Source organism: Carcharodon carcharias, chromosome 11, assembly GCF_017639515.1.
Source record: "Carcharodon carcharias isolate sCarCar2 chromosome 11, sCarCar2.pri, whole genome shotgun sequence".
Lineage (NCBI taxonomy): Eukaryota > Metazoa > Chordata > Chondrichthyes > Lamniformes > Lamnidae > Carcharodon > Carcharodon carcharias.
Window position 1 is genome coordinate 31,871,213 of NC_054477.1, and position 18,741 is coordinate 31,889,953.

At 45.0% G+C, this 18,741-nt stretch overlaps 1 protein-coding gene across 1 annotated transcript in view; it reads right to left on the reverse strand.

The window, feature by feature from the left end:
• LOC121283863 (rho guanine nucleotide exchange factor 17-like) overlaps positions 1–14,384 on the reverse strand; it is a 502,814-nt gene extending 488,430 nt beyond the window's left edge. Inside the window, exon 1 of the mRNA XM_041198663.1 lies at positions 10,275–14,384. Within this exon, the coding sequence (XP_041054597.1) occupies positions 10,275–14,384 (4,110 nt within the window). The remainder of the gene's footprint in view (positions 1–10,274) is intronic.
• Positions 14,385–18,741: the final 4,357 nt, after the last annotated feature.

Below are 18,741 nucleotides of genomic sequence, written 5' to 3' on the forward strand. Positions count from 1 at the left end.
TGCCCTGATTGTGGGTTCTCTGAATAGATTGGAACTGTATAATCCAGTTTGCAGCCTGGCCCGTTTTCCTGGCAATGCACAACACAACAGATAGAACAGACCAGTTTCCACATTGACACTTGGTTTCAAGACGTCACACAGTACAGTAAGGGGTGGGGTTAGATGGGGGAGATGCTGGCATAGTGGTAATGTCACTGGACTAGTAATCCAGAGACCCAAACTAATGCTCAGGACATTTTCACAGCAGCAGGTGGAATTTGAATTCAGTTATTAAATCTGCAAGTGAAAGTTAATCTCAGTAATGGTGACCATGAAACTATCATCACTTGGCATAAAAACCCATCTGGTTCACTAATGTAATGTATAAAAGGAAATCTGCTGTTCTTACCTGGCCTACATGTGACTTGACCCACAGCAATGGAGTTGACTCTTAAATGCCCTCTGAAATGGCCTTACAAGCCACTCAGTTCAAGGGCAATTAGGGATGGGCAACAAATGCTGGCCTTGCACATCCCGTGAAAAAAAATTTTTTTAAAATCCACCTCCGAGACGACAGTGGTGCAGTAACCTTTCAATTAGACTAACCCTTCATTCTCCTTGATTTGAGAAGGGGGCATAAGTGTGTAAAACAAAATAAACAAATAGAGCCGCTTTAAACTCTCAATCTAAAATCTGGTAAGAGTTAGGTTAAAGCCTGCCTAGCTCACTCAAACTGAACAATTTTTGAAACGCAATAACAGCAAGGCAGCATCTGCTGTTAACGGCTAACATGTTGAGTCCTTCACCGCAGGCTGCATATTTGCATGGGTAAATGTCAAGTAATGTAAAATCAAACATATTAATCACACCTGTAAAAGAGCCATCTAACTTATGTGCAAAAGTTGCACTTCCAGTTTGGTTGGTCATAAAAATACTCACAAAAAAGGTGCTCGCTCTATCTTGGATTTTATGGTACATCTTGATGGTTGGAGAAAAGTAACAGCTCCGCCAGTTGTACAGTGTGAAGGCCCAATCCAATCATAAGTGTTGGCTCAAGTTGGTCGAAACCAATCTGATCAGTTTTCTCCAATTGGTGCACAAAATAAAGCAGACATGGGGGGGGGGCAACACTCAAATTTATATAGTTTACATCATATAGCAACTGGCAATAACTGATTTGATATCACCAGGTTAGACTGAAACAAGAACAAAACAACAACTATCCCAGTATCTCAATTTTGTTAATGTTTGCGATCGCTCTATGATATCATCCTTTCTGCAGCCCAAGGACGTGGGAAGCAGTGATAAGGTTCAATTTAAACATAGCTGGATCACGTTCAGCACAATTTACAAAAATAACGAGTTATATTTAAACTGAAAGGAGTGAAATGCAGAAAAACAAAATTCTGAAGTGAAATGATGGTTCATATAAAAGAAAAAAATATACTCGCTACAACATTATTTGATTCTCAGATTCCATTTTAGGAACTCCTGGGCTTGACTACATGCATTCTCGAGGCTTTCCTCAGCTTTTCTATGAGAGAATGAATGTTGGGTTTGAGTCTGACTGCAAGGCAGTTATGCACCAAGGCCAAGATTTTAAGGGTGGCAGGATTTCCCTTCCCACCATCTGAGGAGTCATTTAACTCCAATGAGTGTTAATTGACGAGGCTGGGAACTTCCACCCATCAGTCAGGAGTCCCGCCTCAGAGTGTTGCTGGCCAGTCTGATTGGCTCTAGTCCCAGCAGCACCAGAAGCTACAGCGGACAGGACTGGGATGGCAAGCAGTCCGCAGAGCCGAAGTTCCGGGAGTCCAGGATAAGGCAAGTGTGGGGGCCTCAGGGTAGAGAAGAGAGATGAGCCACGGGGGTTACGCAGACGGGGTGTGGGAGTGTTTGTGGAGAAGCCAGGGGCTGAGGGAGCACCCGCTGGGGTCAGACATTTTGGGGTGGGGGGATGCCCAATGTTGAAAGGAGGTTGTTGATGGAAGTGCCCTCCAACCACTTCCCTCCTGAGGCCTGGACACAGTCACTTCCAGGCTTCACCCTGCCCCTGAACTCCTCTCGCCAGCCTAAAAATTGAGGCAGGGTGGAAAATGGCCCTTGTGTTCATCAATTGGCCACATAAGGGCCTAAATTGAAGCGAGGGCAGGCAGTCCAGCTTAGGTCTCACCCATCCCACTGTAAAATTGCAGAGAGGTTGTGTGTGTGTGTGTGTGTGTGTGTGTGTGTGTGTGTGTGTGTGTGTGTGTGTGTGTGTGTGTGTGTGTGTGTGTGTGTGTGTGTGTGTCTGTGTGTGTGTGTGTGTGGGGGGGGTGGGGGGGGGGGGGTGGTGGGGGGGGCTATCCAAGACATTTTACAGGCCCTCCCTTGCCTGCAATATAAAATCCTGCCCCAGATTTTTGAGAACAGAAAATCTAGAATTATCAACAGTTGTATAACAACACAAGTGGAGTGGATGATCCACCTTGGCCTCCTCTGGAGGTCCCCAGCATCCACATGATATCAATAAATGGCTGAAGGCACTGGATAGAGCAAAGGCTATGGGCCCTGACAATATTCTGGCAATAGAAACTGAAGACTTGATCTCCAGAACTTACCGCAACCCTAGCCAAGCTGTTCCAGTACAGCTACATCTCTGGCATCTACCCAGTTAGGTGGAAAAATTGCCCAGGTATGCCTGTACACAAAAAGCAAGACAAATCCAACATGGCCAATTACTGCCCCATCAGTCTACTCTCAATCATCAGTAAAGTAATGGAAGGTGTCATCAATAGTGCTATCAAGTGGCGCTTGCTTAGCAATAACCTGCTCACTGACGCCCAGTATGGGTTTCGCCAGGGCCACTCAGCTCCTGTCCTCATTACAGCCTTGGTTCAAACATGGACAAAAGAGCTAAACTTCCGAGGTGAGGTGAGAGTGACTGCTCTTGACATCAAAGCAGCATTTGACCGAGTGTGGCATCAGGGAGCCCTAGCAGAGCTGAAGTCAATGGGAATCAGGGGGAAAACTCTCCACTGGTTGGAGCCATACCTAGCACAAAGGAAGATGCTTGTGGTTGTTGGAGGTCAGTCATCCCAGCTCCAGGACATCAATGCAGGAGTTCCTCAGGGTAGTGTCCTAGGCCCAACCACCTTCAGCTGCTTCATCAATGACCTTCCTTACATCATAAGGTCACAAGTGGGGATGTTTGCTGATGATTGCACAATGTTCAGCACCAGAAACTAAACTGTACTACCCATATAAATACTATGACTACAAGAGCAGGTCAGAGGCTAGGAACCCTGCAACGAGTAACACACCTCCTGACTCCCTAAAGCCTGTCCACCATCTACAGGGCACAGGTCCTGAGTGTGATGGAATACTCCCCATTTGGCTGGATGAGGGCAGCTCCCACAACACTGAAGAAACTGGACACCGTCCAGGACAAAGCAGTCCGTTTGATTGGCACCACACCCACAAACATTCACTCTTTTCACCCCCGACGCACAGTAGCAGTAGTGTGTACCATCTACAAGATGCACTGCAGGAATTCACCAAGGCTCCTTAGACAGCAGCTTCTAAACCCATGACCACTACCATCTAGAAGGACAAGGACTGCAGATAGATGGGAACACCACCATCTGGAAGTCCCCCTCCAAGTCACTCACCATCCTGACTTGGAAATATATCACTGTTCCTTCACTGTCGCTGGGTCAAAATCCTGGAACTCCCTTCCTAACAGCACTGTGGGTGTACCTACACCACATGGACTGCAGTGGTTCAAGAAGGCAGCTCACCACCACTTTTTCAAGGGCAACTAGGGATGGGCAATAAATACTGGCCCAGCCAGCAAAGCCCACATCCCATGAATGGTTTTTTTTTTAAAGTAGCGCAGAATGAATTTCTGAATTCTCTCCCCTTCCCTCCTTATGTAATATGCAATATGAGCAATTTTTAAATCCAAAAAGACACAATTCTTAAATCTAAAGAATTTTGGAAAATTATGACAATCGCATCTGCAATTTCCTCAACTACTTCTTCTGATCCCCTGGGGTGGGAACCATCAGGTCCTGGAGACTCATCCATCTTAAGTCTCATTATTTTCTCCATTACTTTTTTTTTAAATTCTTTCAAATCCACTGATGCTCTCCCTTAACTTATTTTTAAGTCTTTTGTATTGCTGGCATTTTGTCCTCTTCATCTACTGTGAAAGCTTATTTAACAAGTCTGTTATTTCCTTACTGTTCATTATAGTTCCGCTATCTCTACTTATTTCTAAAAGCGTTTACTGCTAGCTTTGATATTCCTGGCAATTTTTTTTTTTCAGATTCCCTTTCTATATCTTTTATTACTTTTTTTAATCCCTTTGTTGATTTTTATAGTTCTCTCTTTTCTGGATTTCCACTTTTTCTTGTCGTTTCATAAGCCTTTTCTTTGCACTCGATACTCTCTGGTTTTATAACATTGCTACATTTAGAGCACAAAGGAAACATCGCCTATTTGTTGTCCGCTCCGCAGACCCATCCCTCTGCCCAGCACAGCAATATCAGAGGTAACTTGGATGTAAATCATGCATTGTGAAGAACAACCAAGATTGTTTTTGGGTCATATCCAAAGACATTTTATATTTGGCTGTGACATACCCTCTGCCATAACTGGATCTTTGTTCACCAAGGCGTGGAGGCAGTTATCCATCTGGAGGATGATCCTACCTGCCTCTCTGAAAAAGCAGACAGGGAATCTCAGACCAGGCAGAATTTTCCGGTCGGCGTGGAGGGGGCGGGCCCAACATGCCGACGCGTAAAATGACGCGCGATGACACCGGGCATGCGTCCCAACGCCATCGTGATATCGCGTTCAGTGGGCACATGCCGGAGTGGGCTGCGCACCCGCCGAAATGTAAACTGCCTACTAAGGCCATTAAGACATTAACAGAACCACTTGTGAACGCTGCCTGTCCATCCTTAAGGTTGGCGGGCAGGCGAAAGGACCAAGCCGGCCTTCGTGTTTTTCAGGAAACCTCATCCATGAGCGGGATGAGGTTTCCTGAAGTTTTTATTAAATAAATAAATGTTCATAAATATAAAGCCATGTCCTCACTCATGTGACACACTCATATTTAAATAATTTTTTAAATCATTTCTTTAATTATTTTAATATACATTCAATCTCCCTCAGGCAGCTCCGTGCCTCAGGGAGGTTGCTGCGCTCTGTCGCACTGGCCCCGAATCTCCCTCCTTCCGCCGCCTGCACTGGTAGCGCTGAGCGCTACCAGTCGCTCATTACGCTGGGCGGGCCTTAATTGACCCGCCCACAAAAAATGGAGGCCACCCACCATAGGAAAAATCCTGCCCATAGAGTTAAAAAATACACAAAGTAGATGACAAGTTAAACAGACAACTGCAGCAGTATTTTTTTTTATCATTTCCAAGAATAACAGCAATTCAAAATGTTCCATTTTCTTCAGTGTATGAGGCATGTTCCATGCACTTGATCTATTTTTCTCCTGTCATCTTACGTGGAGGGAATGATTAATCAAAAATGGGTTTACAAATTAAAAATTAATAATTCTCTCAACTACAAAAAACGTTAAGAGAAAGTTGAGACAAAATGTTCTCCACAGTAAGGATTTCAGAAACTAGTTGCCAGCGTGAGTTTAACCCTTCCATCGTTAAGTGTTTGACAAGATGGTTTAGATGGACTATATTTTTTTAAATGGTCAGTGGTAAACTAATACATCTGCTGTGGCATTACTGGCACTTAGTCAAGGTGTGTGCAAATTATGAATGGAAGATCTCAATGATGGTGCAGTATCAGCAGACACTGTGAATCTAGTAATGGACAGTGTGGCACTGCATTATGGCCACAGAACTGCAGAAATCCTTTCAGATTACTCAAAGGGACTCTCTATCACTACAACAACTTACATTTATATAGTACCTTTAATGTCATGAAATATTCCAAGACACTTCATTGGACTATTGCAGGACAAAATTTGACAACGAGCCATATAAGGACACATTAGGGCTGGTGGCCAAAAGCTTGGTCAAAGAGGTAGGTTTTAAGGGACAGCTTAATAGACGACAGATAGGTAGAGAGGTGGAGCAGTTTACGGAGGAAGTCAGAGCTTAGGGCCAAAGTCAGCTGTGGGCACAACCACCAGTGGTGGAACAGTGAAAATCGGGGATGCGCACAAGGCCAAAATTGGGGAAGAATGGAGATCTCGGATGGTTGTAGAACTGGAGGAGAATGATCGAGATAGGGAGGGACGAGGTCATGGAGGAATTTGAAAACAAGGATGAGAATTTTAAAATCAGTAACAGATCGTCAGACAGAAATAGAGCTTTTAATGGAGATATTGATATGTGTACAGTCTTCCATCCAACTTAAATAGATCAATAACCTAATTTTATGCTTCATTATTTATTAAAGTTGTTTCTTTCCTCTTGCACAGATCTGTCTACATGCCTACCAACATGAGTAAATATTGAAGGGGGGTGGGGGGGAAGGAGGTACAGAGACAGGGTTGGGTAAACAGAAAGGATCAGGAGAAAGGTGGAGACAGCCTCAGAAGAAGTTTTTCCATATTGAATATTCGATCACCATAACAGTTGGATTATTTTAAATTAATTTCTAATTGACTCATGCATGCATTTCAGCCAATTAAAAGTAGGAACATAGGGACAGAAGGCCATTCAGCTCCTTGATCCTGTTTTGCCATTCAGTGAGATCATGGTGAATCTGTATTCTGACTCCATCAACCTGACATGGTTCCAGATCCTTTAGTTCCCTAGGGTAGCAATTATCTATCAATCAATCTCAGATTTCAAGTTATTAATTGGGCAAGTATCGACTGGTTTTTTTTCTGTGGAGTAAGTTCCACACTTCTACCACTCTTTGTGTGAAGGAGTGTTTCCTGCTCTGATTTTTAAAGTTATGTCCCCTTGTCTAGTCCCCTCAATCAGAGGAAAAGGGTTCTTGCTATCGAACCTATTAATGTCTTTCAAAATAGGGAAAAACTCAATCAAATCACCCATTAACCCTGTATATTCCAGAGAATGCAATCAGAGTTTATATAATCCCTCTTCATAATTTAACCGTTGGAGCCCTGGTAACATTCTGGCGAATCTGCGTAACACTCCTTCCAAAACCTGCAGCAGATCTTTCTCCCCTTTCCATTCTAGCCCTCAAGTTGTAAAGGCTAACATTCCATTAGTCTTTTTGATTCATTTTACTACATTTTAGTGACCTGTATATATGGACTCCTAAACCTCTTAGGATCTCCACTGTTCCTAGCTTCTCGTTTTTGGTCCAAAAAGGATAATCTCATACTTACCTGTGTTGAGATCCATCTGCCAGTTTCACCTACTCACTTATCCTATCAACATCTCTTTGTAATTTTATGCTCCCATCAACACTATTTACATTCCACCAACCTGTGTTTTGGATAAATGGCTTTCTATTGCATTATCTAAATCATTAACAAATATAATGAATAATCAAAGCCCCAACACAGATCCTTATGGACACTATTAGGTAATTCCAACTGAGTACATATCCATTATCCCTAGTGTCTTCTAGGACCTAACCAATCTACTATAATTTGTCTTCAATTCTATGAGCTTTAATTTTAGCTAACAGTCTTTTATATGTATCAAGTGCCTTCTGAAAGTCCCTATAAACTACATCCAGACATTCCCTCATCTACTACTTCAGGAACTTCCTCAAAAAATTCCATTTGATGTGACATGACCTACTCATTACAAATCCATGCTGGTTTTCTCTAATCAGCTCAAATGTCTCTTAAATACTCAGTCACCCATTCCTTAATTATAGATTCCATAACTTCCCCACAACAGATGTTAGACTAACAGTCTATGATTTCCTGATTCCTCTCCTTAGCCTTTCTTAAATAATGGAGTTACGGTCAAAATTTTCCAATGTAAAAAGGGTCAATTCCCAAATTGACAACTTTGGAAGATTATGCAATATCTGCAATTATAATTTTAAGATTTTAAGAATCACTTCTAAATGAAGCCTATAGAATACTTTAGGAACTTGTAAAGATTACCAGATATTGATGTTACTTAAAATGATAAATGTGCCCTTAGAAGGTAACTCATTCAAAACCTGATTCAAACTCGTGCCAATAAAAGAGGAATATGCTGATAATGCTCTTTTTAATGGTGCATAGTCAATTAACTGATCAATCTGCATACATTGTGCCAAGTACAAATAGGAATAAAAGTTTATTCGATTTTGCATCATTTATCCTCCCTGAGTCAAAGGTCATCACAAGAATTGAGCACACAGACTACATAGACTCAATGTGACACAAAAGTCTTATTATTAAAAAACTTATTGCAAGTCACACAAATTTTTACTTGAGAACCAGTAACTTTGCGTGTATTAACTGAAGCACGCAAAGCTGTCTCCCTCTGTGTTGACAATCTCAAACTGAACATTGCTGCTTATTCCTGAACCAACTCAGAAAGAAACATGACTACAGTTGGCTAATTAACCTGTAACATCCCTTCAGAATCAAATGCTTTTGTCTCCTCAGTGTTCACCCAAGTGAAAGATTCAATGTTCTCAATGTACACAAGTACCATGTGAAAAGATGATATATGGTGTCACGCTCTTGAACATGAGTGTAATAAAAGCTGTACACTTAATATTTACCAACTTGTAAGAATAGAGGCAGGATCTGTTCCAAATTGGGTTCACTCTTTGCCCGACCCTATTAGATTCAGATCAGTCTGGCTGTGTTAGTGCATTAGGTTGTTATATTACACTCTATAATGCACCTTGACAAATTCAATCAAGTGATAAGTTCAAATGAAGAATTTCAATCCGCTTTTCACTTGAACAGCTTCTTAGCAGAATGTTATGTTAGCATAATTATTGGTATTCTGTGGTATTTTGTTTTAATATGACTGTAGAATTTAAAATGTCAGGCCATGACACAACACAATATGCTACATGTAGCCTTAGAAGGGAGAGTTTTTCCACTATGGATAGTTCTTTTATTGCCACACAGTTTTCAACCCCAAAGTGTCTTAAGTTAACCTGATTTTTCTACTTACATGTGCTGACTATGGTCCTGTATATTTTGAGCTTAGATTTCCAACAGCTGGAGTTTTGTTCATTTTATTTCTTTTGGTGGGACTGTCCTCCATGGTCTAGCCTAAAGCACAGGCATTTTCTTTCCACTGCAGACCAAGTGGCTACTTGCATATCTCACCCTAGGGCCCGTCTACTTTCGTCTTAGTTTCTTCTCTTCTCAGCAACATTTCTTATTCTGAATATTATAAATCCCTTCATCTCACATCTCAAACCACCACCCCCTCCCATAAAACATGGACCTAATGATGCACTACAGTTTTTTTTAAAACGTTGCTTCTAGCTCTATGAAAGAACAACTCTATCAGTAAAGCACAAATGGTTAATGTAAAATGCATTTTCCTTTCACATTTCAGCTTCTTCAACCCACGATGACTCAAAAGAAACACAGTGCTCCCAAGCTGGAGAACCCACTTGCTTTTCCAGCTCATGATTGCACAGTCCAAATGTCAATGTTTACTTTTCAGGAAACTGCCTCATCCTTGCTCAGCCTCTACAAATCATCCCTGAATGCTTTAGGTTCAGAAGAACGTTAGAGGGTTACTGCAAAGACTAAGTGTTTGGCAGAGCACATGGTCTTACTAATATCATGTCGTTATGGATCATATAGAAAATGAAAAACTATAAAGGTCTAAGTATCGTGAAGAGTAGGTTTACACTTGTACAATTTCTGGACTTTGTACCTGGAGATCTACAATTGTCTTTGCTAGTCATACACATGTATAGGTTACAGCTGTGACAAGCCTGGTTCTTGCGTCAATTGCATTTTTCTTCCCCCCAGTAAAATCTCTTTCACTTTTTGAATAAATACTGCAGCACAAACTCTGTTGCAGGAAACTAATTTTAGAATTTAGACACCCATCAAACATTGGGTGAATTCTAAAAGTAAGGGAAAATAAAACTCTGTTAACGTAATGGATCCTGTTGAGCTGAACATCAGTTTATCACTTTTCCCTTCACTGTAATGCAAAAAGTCTGCTTGTACTATGTGATCTATGCTTACATCCAAAACCATGCCTTAAAGTGAAAATGTCCCATTTAAGTTTTGCATCTGCATGGAAAAGGTATTTTTAAACACTGCAGGAGATTCAACTAAAAACTCATGCAGTGTGCAACATCTTCAGTACTACCAGAGGCAAAACTGATACAAAAAGAAACATTTCAAATGACACGAAGCCCAGTTCACTTACCACTTGAGGTTTGCCTTTGTTGATGCTTGCTCCTAGTTCCTCATTTGGTTTTGGTAGGGAGGGAATTCGGGATTCGGTGCTGGTTGGCGTTCCAGGGGCCGAGGCAGACAAATCCACTGGTGGTTGAAGGGACGATTCCCCTTTCAAAATGTACTGCTTGGTGACATCTTCCAAGGATGGAGTTTGTGTAAGGGGTAACTGCTTTCTAGATTGTCTTGTGGGTTCTGGGGCAGTGACGTGAACTGGCTGGCTACAAGACAAATGGGTTTCTGGGGCAATGACTTTAGAAGCAATGGGAACAAAATTGGCTGGCTCACTTGTGTGCCTTATGTGCTTGGTTGAAGGTCGTGTCTTGAGCGGTGGTGACTGGTCCATCTCGCCCAACATCTCATACTTTCTACCCTCCTGTTGCGTGACCCTGTTATTACGCTTCTTGGAGCTGCGTCTCATTGATCGTGGTGAAAGAACTTCTGCTAGCTTTGGGTGCAAACTGAAGTTCTGTAAATTAGCTTTATCCTGTTCCTCAATGACCTGCAAGGGCAGTGTGCGTTCAGACTGTGAACGGGGCTTCCTAACCTGCTTGGAAAACTCCTCCAGGTCCCCTACTTCATCTCTCTGCTCAGAAAGGATGGGCTCACTGCTAGATGTTGGAATCGCCTGTTCCATCTCAGTTATCGGCTCACTAGGACCCGTAAACCCTGGGGTGCTCAACTCACCTCTCCGACTTGGGTCGCTGAGTGATTTTTTTTTCACCAACTTTCCATTACCTTTTTCATCAATCACTTTGTCCATTGTCCCTGGTTCTCTAACTATACGCTGAATCACCGTGTTGTAATCCTTTAAGCCATCACTGCAAACTGACAAGTCACTGGCTGCACTTCCGGTGCACTCTGATAAGGCAGTGGCTGAACATTCCAGGATGCCACCTTTGACGGAGTTTAGCGAGCCCAATAAGTTGCTGTCAACTGAGAAATTTTCAGTTTCTTCTGAGCACTTCCGATGTGGCATAGGGTCACTAAAAGATCTGTAGGTGTCACCACTGGACTCCCCATTGCTCCCGTTGCTGGAATCAGATCCATTGCTGCCACCAGGAGGAAATTTCCTTCTGCGTCGAATGGAGCTCGGAGTTGAAGGAGGATCCAAAGTGACTGAAGCAGCAGTTTTATTGTACACCACATTCCCTCCTATTGCGACACTCTCATAGCCAGTCCTCACTGCTGTCATTGCAGGAGTCATGCCTTGGTTGACAAGCAGCTCCTTTTCGTTCTCCTTACTGAGGCCGCTGGCTGGTTTTCGCACCAACACGTGACTAGGAATTTCCTTGTACAAGGTGCTGCTGGATCCAGTCTCAGGCTCGGTAACAATTCCTTCATCGGTCATGCTGGACTCGGGACCTGATAAATCGTCGGCCGATTTCCCACCAGATAAATTCTCCTCAGACTCCCCTCTTTTCACGTTCTCCAGCTCTTCGTCTGCTGCAGCAGCCAGCATCTCAGCATCTTTCTGAAACTTTGCATCCTCCTCCGCACGTTTATGACATTCCGCGTCCTTCTGATCGGGCTTGTGAGGGGATTCCTTCTGAGACCACATCGTGTTGATTTTCTCAAAAAGCTGCCCTGCTTCCTGGATGTACTGAACCTGCATGTCGACAGGCAGCAAGTCCTCACTTCTCTGATGGGCTGTATCTTGGCTTTCTCCCTCTGAAGCAGAATCGCAGCATCCTATGTTCGAAAGTGTGGCCTCTGAATTACTGGGTTTCATGAGAGTGCGAGCAATAGGCCTGCGTGTCACTGGCTTGTCAGAATATGTGAAAGATTTGGCACGCCGCAGTGTGGCAGTGAGGTCTTTGAGAGTAGGACGCACACCTGCAGACTGCTGGTTTAAAGAATGGAGCGAGCCCCTGCCTCTTCCCACTGAGGCGAGCTCATGTTGCTGCTTTGTGTTTTGGCAGTGAGTGCCTCCAAAGCGATCATGATTAACCCCATCACTATCAAAATCATCATTTTCTTTCCTCCTCATCCTGAGCCCTGAAAAGTCCGATTTAAGAAAGCTAAACAAAGTCAGTGTTTCAGATGCTATGTCAGGATTTGACATAGACTTTCTGTGCTTAGATTTATCAGTGCTACATTCATACTGTGGACTCACACTCCCTGTTGAACCCTCAGTCATTACCTTGACAATCCCGAAAGGCAGCTTGGGTCGGGAACGCACCAATGGTTTCAAATGTTTGGCCATCTCATCGCCGTGACCAAAGCTCGGTGTCCGGTGCATATTCAAACTCCCTTGAAAGTTCCTGTTTAATCCAGAATAGTGGTCTTCCTCCTTTAGTGTTTCAGTGCTGGAGTACCTGCTGCTGCTCCTGGAGCTGCTGGGACTCTGAAGGAAGGACTGGATGTTGACTTTTGCAACTCTGGAGACCATGGGTATGGGTGACCCTGAAGTGCTGTGAGGCTGATTTGTAGGGCTGGGCGTTCCACTATCTCCAAGCAGCCCGAGAGACCTTTTATGGCTCTGTTCAACTTTGCTTGTCTGGCAAGCTGCTGAGACACAATGTTTGCTCTCGCGAGGAAGGGTTGCCAAGCCACATGGGGAAGAACAGTCCAGTGCCGGGGAGTCTGATTCAGCTGTTGGCTGTGACTTCAAACCTTCCTCACTTTTGCAAGAGAAATGCTCCAACTGACCATGTCCTTCGTGCCTCGCCATAGATTCACCTAAGGGGTCATCGCTGTCAGACTCATTTTTACTCCCCACCACGATACTGGCTTTCTTTTTCCTCAGTGACCTTCTCTTGACATCCCTGTGAACCATGGGGTGATCTTCCTCACTCCCTGAAGACCGGTCCTGGGACCTGCTAATCTTTCCAACTTTGCTGCTGCTGCTGGGGTTGCTGTGCTGCACCAGGTCTCTGCTGTATTGCTCCTCGTCGCTAGAGCTCGCCTGTATGCTCGTAGTAGTGGGGACAGCCTGTGGTTTGGAGCAGTTATGTGTGGAATGTAAACTATCCGATTCCTGTCTTCCCTCTTGTTTGTGCAGACCAGAGGAACGCCAAGGCAACCTCAGAGCTAATGGTAGGGAGCTGCGAGGCGGTGGGGGCGGGGGTGGGACTCTGCAGCCAAGGGTCCCAGCTTCACCCCAGCTGAGGGGCTTCTGCTCGCCGCTGGCCGGCGGCTGGGGGCCGGGGTTCGCCGCAGACCTGGACGGGGCGAGTCTGACGGGGCTGCAGGTACCTTCGGGCCGGGGGCAGCTGGCCGCCTGGCCCTCGCCGGGAGGCTCCCCCCACGGGCAGGAGCTGGCGGGATCGGGGGTCAGTCTCGGGGGCTTCCTGGAGCCGGGCTCCCCGAACAGCTTGAGCATCTCGGTGACACTGGGCCAGTGGGCAGCTTCGCCGGGGCTGGCGGGGCTGGCGAGTGGCTGCTGCTGCTGCTGCTGGTGCTCGGCGTCAGCGGCCAGGTGCTGGTCAGCCCGGAGCTCCTCCAAGTTCATCCTCCGGCCACCTTGACCCCTCCGCTGGGGGCTGGCCGCCACATCGGACGGCGCCTCATCTCCTCCTCCCCCCACCTCCACCACCTCCTCCTTCTCCTCCTCCTCCTCCTCCTCCTCGCCGAGCACGGGAGCCAAGCCCTCAGTCAGGACCTCCGTCTCCCCCCCTTCCCTCTGCCGTGTCCCCCCGGCCGCTGTCACCTGCTGCCGCTCGGCAGCCCTGCCCAGGGGTGGGGGTGGGGGTGGTGGGGGTCTCGCCGCATGGGGGCCAGGCGGGGGGCTCTCCCCGCTGTCAAACAACTCCGAGAGCTGGCGGATGGACGGCGAGATCGGGTGGCTCCTCTTGATCTCCGGGCTGGCGAGGTTGGCAGAGACCAGTTTGCAAACGGAGCGGATTTTGCTGGCGGACCGGGTGGTCGTGGTCGGGGTCGGTGTCGGCTGCGGCGGCGGCTGCTGCTGACTCCTATCTCCAGCAGAAAGCGAAGCTGGTGGGGGCTGGGCGGAACTTGTAAAAAGTTTGGATTTGTGCTGGCTTTCATCAGCCGGGCTCTTAGCTCTCCACTCGCTCAAATACTGGAATGAAACACTTCTATAAACACTGACTTTCCTCCCTTGATCTTTTTCCGCCATCGTACCCTTTTAAATATATTTTCTCCTCTTCTCTCGTCCCCCCCCCCCCACACACAAAACCCAAACCCACCCACCCCCCCTAGCCCCCCACCCACCCCCCCCCCCCCCCAACACACCAACCACTCTTCTACATCCACTGCTGCATAAGTCGTTCCTTGCAAACTACCCAACTCATTGTTGACCTTATCTGTTCTCCCACCCTCAGTTCGGCCCCAAGTTAATAAATACTCACAAAACTAGTAAATAAAAGAGCAATCCAAGCGAGGAAGGAACAAGCAGTGACCTTTCCAACACTTCTCTCGGTTCCTGATCCCAGCCATTCACTGCAAACAACAGGCACACACAGAAAAAAATGTTTTGCCAAAAAAATAAGTCCAGCTCCCAACTTTTCGCGCTGCGGCGGCTTCCCTTCTTCCAACTGACTGTTCGCCCCAGAGTCAATCCATTTCCACACGGAAATCACCAGCATTTTTTCGAGGTCCCTTTGCTGTTTTTACCCATTGATTGTGTATTTCTCCCTCCAACAATCTCCTGTCCAGTTTTGCGTGACTTTTGTCTTTTTCCTTTTTCCTTTTTTTTAAAAAAAACATGCAAATAAATGCTCTAAAAGGGGGCGGAGAAAATCAACGGGGGACGTCCTATGGGTGCAAATTTAGCGGACGGAGGGAAGGTTGGGGGGGGGGGGGGTGGAAAGTTCCCCCTCAATTTATGTTTTAAGAAACTTTTGCAACCATGAGATGGCTCCCACTGCCTTTAATTTTAGTGCTGTGTCTTCCCTGTACACATCTACATGTTAACGGGATTTCAGCCCAGACCGTGTATTCTCTTTATCCTTGTACATGTCTTCAAGCATTGGCTTCTTTGTGCCTGAGGATACCTCCCCATCCCCATCCCCACCCCCACCCCCATCACCATGGTTTGCCATGATTACTGTCATCAACCAGGCTGCACGAATCCCGCTTTCCTTTTTTTTAAACCAGGCTTCGCCCTGTACCTGCGAAAACGTGTTTTTTGTTTATAACATAAATTATTGTGAAGTGACACGCTCCAGTGATAATCGGCGAAAATGGTTGTAAAGTTGGCGTTCGCTGGTCAAAAGGAGGACTTTATCGCCCCCAAGTGATCAAGTGTGACTCAGGCTTGGCAACGACCGGTTAATAATTGGGTTTTATTGTTTCGTTAACGTTCTAAGTAAACGTGTCGCCCTTTCAGACCGTGTGTACGGTTTTGAAACTATGGCCCGTGAGTTGGTTGGAGAAGCCCGCACTGGTCTGAGGTAAACCTGTTAACCGCGAATTGGAACAGAAAAGGGCCATTCAGCCCCTCGAGCCTGTCACTCCATCCGATTGAATTATGGCTGATCTGATCCATAACTCACGCTTTGGTTCCTTACCTCTTAATATCCTGACAAACAAAGATACATCTCTCTCAGTTTTGAAATTTTCAACTGACTTGGCCTCAGCAGCCTCATAGGGCAGAATGTTCCAGATTCCCGCTACCCTTCGGTGAAGGGGTGCTTCCTGATATCACCTCTGAATGGCCTAGGTCTAAATTTAAGGCAATGCCCCATTGTTCTGGTCTCCCCCCCCCCCCCCAAACAGTAATATTCTTTTGTGGGATGTGAGCCAGCATTTGTTGCTTATCCCTAATTAATCTTGAGTAGGCATGCTCCAGATTTCTACATATGAACATACGAATTAGGAACAGGGTAGGCCACTAGCCTACTCTACCATTTAAGATCGTGGCTGATCTGATTGTACATGTACACTGAGGACACCCAGCTCCACCTCACTATCGCCTCTCTTGACCCCTCCACTGTCTCTGATTTTTCTCACACTTCCCCAAAATCCAGGACTGGTTGAGCAGAAATTTCCTCCAACCAAATACTGTGAAGCCATTATCTTCCTTCTTTGCTAAAAATTCGGTTTCCTAGCCATTGGCTGCATTCCTCTGCATGGCATCTGTCCGAGGCTAAACCAGACTGTTCACTATCTTTTGGACCTATATGACCTTGAAATGAGCTTCCTGCCATATATCCACTCCATCACAAAGCCCACCTATTTCCACCTCCATAACATTGCCTGACTCTGCCCCGTCTTAGCTCATCTGCTGCTGAAGCCTTCATCCATGCCTTTATTACCACTAGAATTGACTATTTCAATACTCTCCTGGACAGTGTCCCATCTTGCACCCTACATCAACCTGATCTCATCCAAAATTCTGCTATCTATATCCTTACTCACACCAAATCCTGTTCACCTATTACCTTTGTCCTTGCCAACCTTTCTTGGCAACTGGTCTGGCAACACCTCTATTTTAAAATACTCATCCTTGCTTTCAAATTCCTTCTGAGCTTTACCCCTCTCTATTCCTGTAACCTCCTCTATCCCTACAACACTTGGAGATCTCGAACTCCTCCAGTTCTGGCCTCTTGCACATCCTTGATTTTAATCGCTCCACGAGTTGATGGTCAGACTTTCCACTGCCCAGGCATTAAGTTCGGTAATTTCCTCCTTAAAACTCTGCCCCTCTCTTCTCTTTGAAATCCTGCTTAAAATCTGCTTCTTTGATCGAACTTTGGTCATCTCTCCTAATATTTCCTTTTGTGGCTCAGTGTCAATTTTTTGTGAAATGTCTCAATGTTTTACGACATTAAAGTGTTATGTAAATGTAAGTTGTTTTTTTTTAAAAAATGAAAATACAAGGACAGTAATTCCTTCCTTCTGTTTTCTTGCTATCTCTTCCTCAGGATGGTGCTCAGACATGCTAGGGTTCTGTTCCACAGGTGTTGTCAGCATTCTGGTACCTCATACAAATGCCCATGCATATTTAACCTTGGACAGTGAATGTGGAGACACATTTCAACCAAGTGTGGCTTCACAGCAACTTCTAATCCTATCCTCAACCTGTGTCTACACATTCTGGATTCTCCAGAACAGTCACTGGATAGAAATATCGCCCCTCTCTAGCTCAGGGAATTGAATTTAATCGTAGCATTCATACTTTCACTCACACTTCACTTTTTTATACCTCAAAATTACAAGTGGGGTCTTATGTATTTCATAGGACCCCCATGTGTATAATTTAATGAGGCTTCTGCCAGACTGAGTCAAGAGACTGGGCTTGCCTTGACAAAGAGCAGGAACAGGATGCTAAGTACAGCACTCCAATATTGGGCCTGCTACTTCCCTATTCCTGTTAGGTGGACTGGGTTAGAATCAGCCCTTCCATCACAATGAAAAGTGCCAAGACAACATTTCTTTACAATCTCATGACAAGGTAGTATAAACCTTATCAAAACACATCACTGTGATTGAAATGGTTCACAGCCCCCAATAGGTTTGCTCCCCTGCCGATTAAAAAAGAGGCTTGTTAAAATGTTTACTTTGTAAATTTTCGCTGGTCCTTTCCTGAGAAAAAACTTGAATTGAACCTTCTCGATTCCTCAGCATGTTCCAAAGTGCTGCACAACCAGAGATGCTGGCAATTGCTGTGCACCATCTGAACCAAGTGATCAACCTTCATGTGTAGTTAAGCTGGTCCATTCTGTCTAAGAGGTAGGAAGGGGAGGGTTAGGAGGAGGTGTATCATAGCTATGCCCAATACTGCCTTCATCTAGCACCACTTGTACACACACAATCTGATGGGAGGTAGGAATCTTGAGCAGGATTCCAATCTGATTTTGCATCCCCACCCCCACCCCAACCCAAGAGAACAATAAAGTCAATTGCAATATCTTGACTGCTATAAAAAAAATTAATGAAATTTATTCTTTAAGAAAATATCAGACCACATGTTTTGCTTGTTTTTAACTAATATATTCACACAATCACATTTATTGCTATTTATTATAAAATATGCGTCTTGGTCTCTGGGGCTCTGATTGCTCAGGAAGTAGAGTGCCTTGCCTGCTGATAGTTACTTGGTTGAAGTCACCGTATTTGTGGGTGGGCTAGTGAAGATAAGAAAAAACAGGTTCTCACTGCTGATCCCTACCCAGTCATCATTTGTCCTACAACATCCTACAAAGAAGAAAATCATCTCATATATTGCAGCAAGAGATTTTAGGGCTGATGATACATATTTTTGCTCAGAATGAGCAGACTCGACAGTGGATTCCAGATAAACCAGGTTGGGGATCTTGATTTTGCAGGAAAGATTTCTTCAGCTGGCATCTACATTCAACATCAGTAATGTGATGGGTCTTGTAGTAGCAGGCCTTCTCCTGGTTGGTTTCTTGCCTGCTGGAACATGTGTGGGCATGGAAATTGAATGAAGACAGGATCAGGTTCAATTGCATTTTGTAGTCTATTGAAACTCACTAGTTCAGGCTCACACATGAAGAATTGTGCCTTCA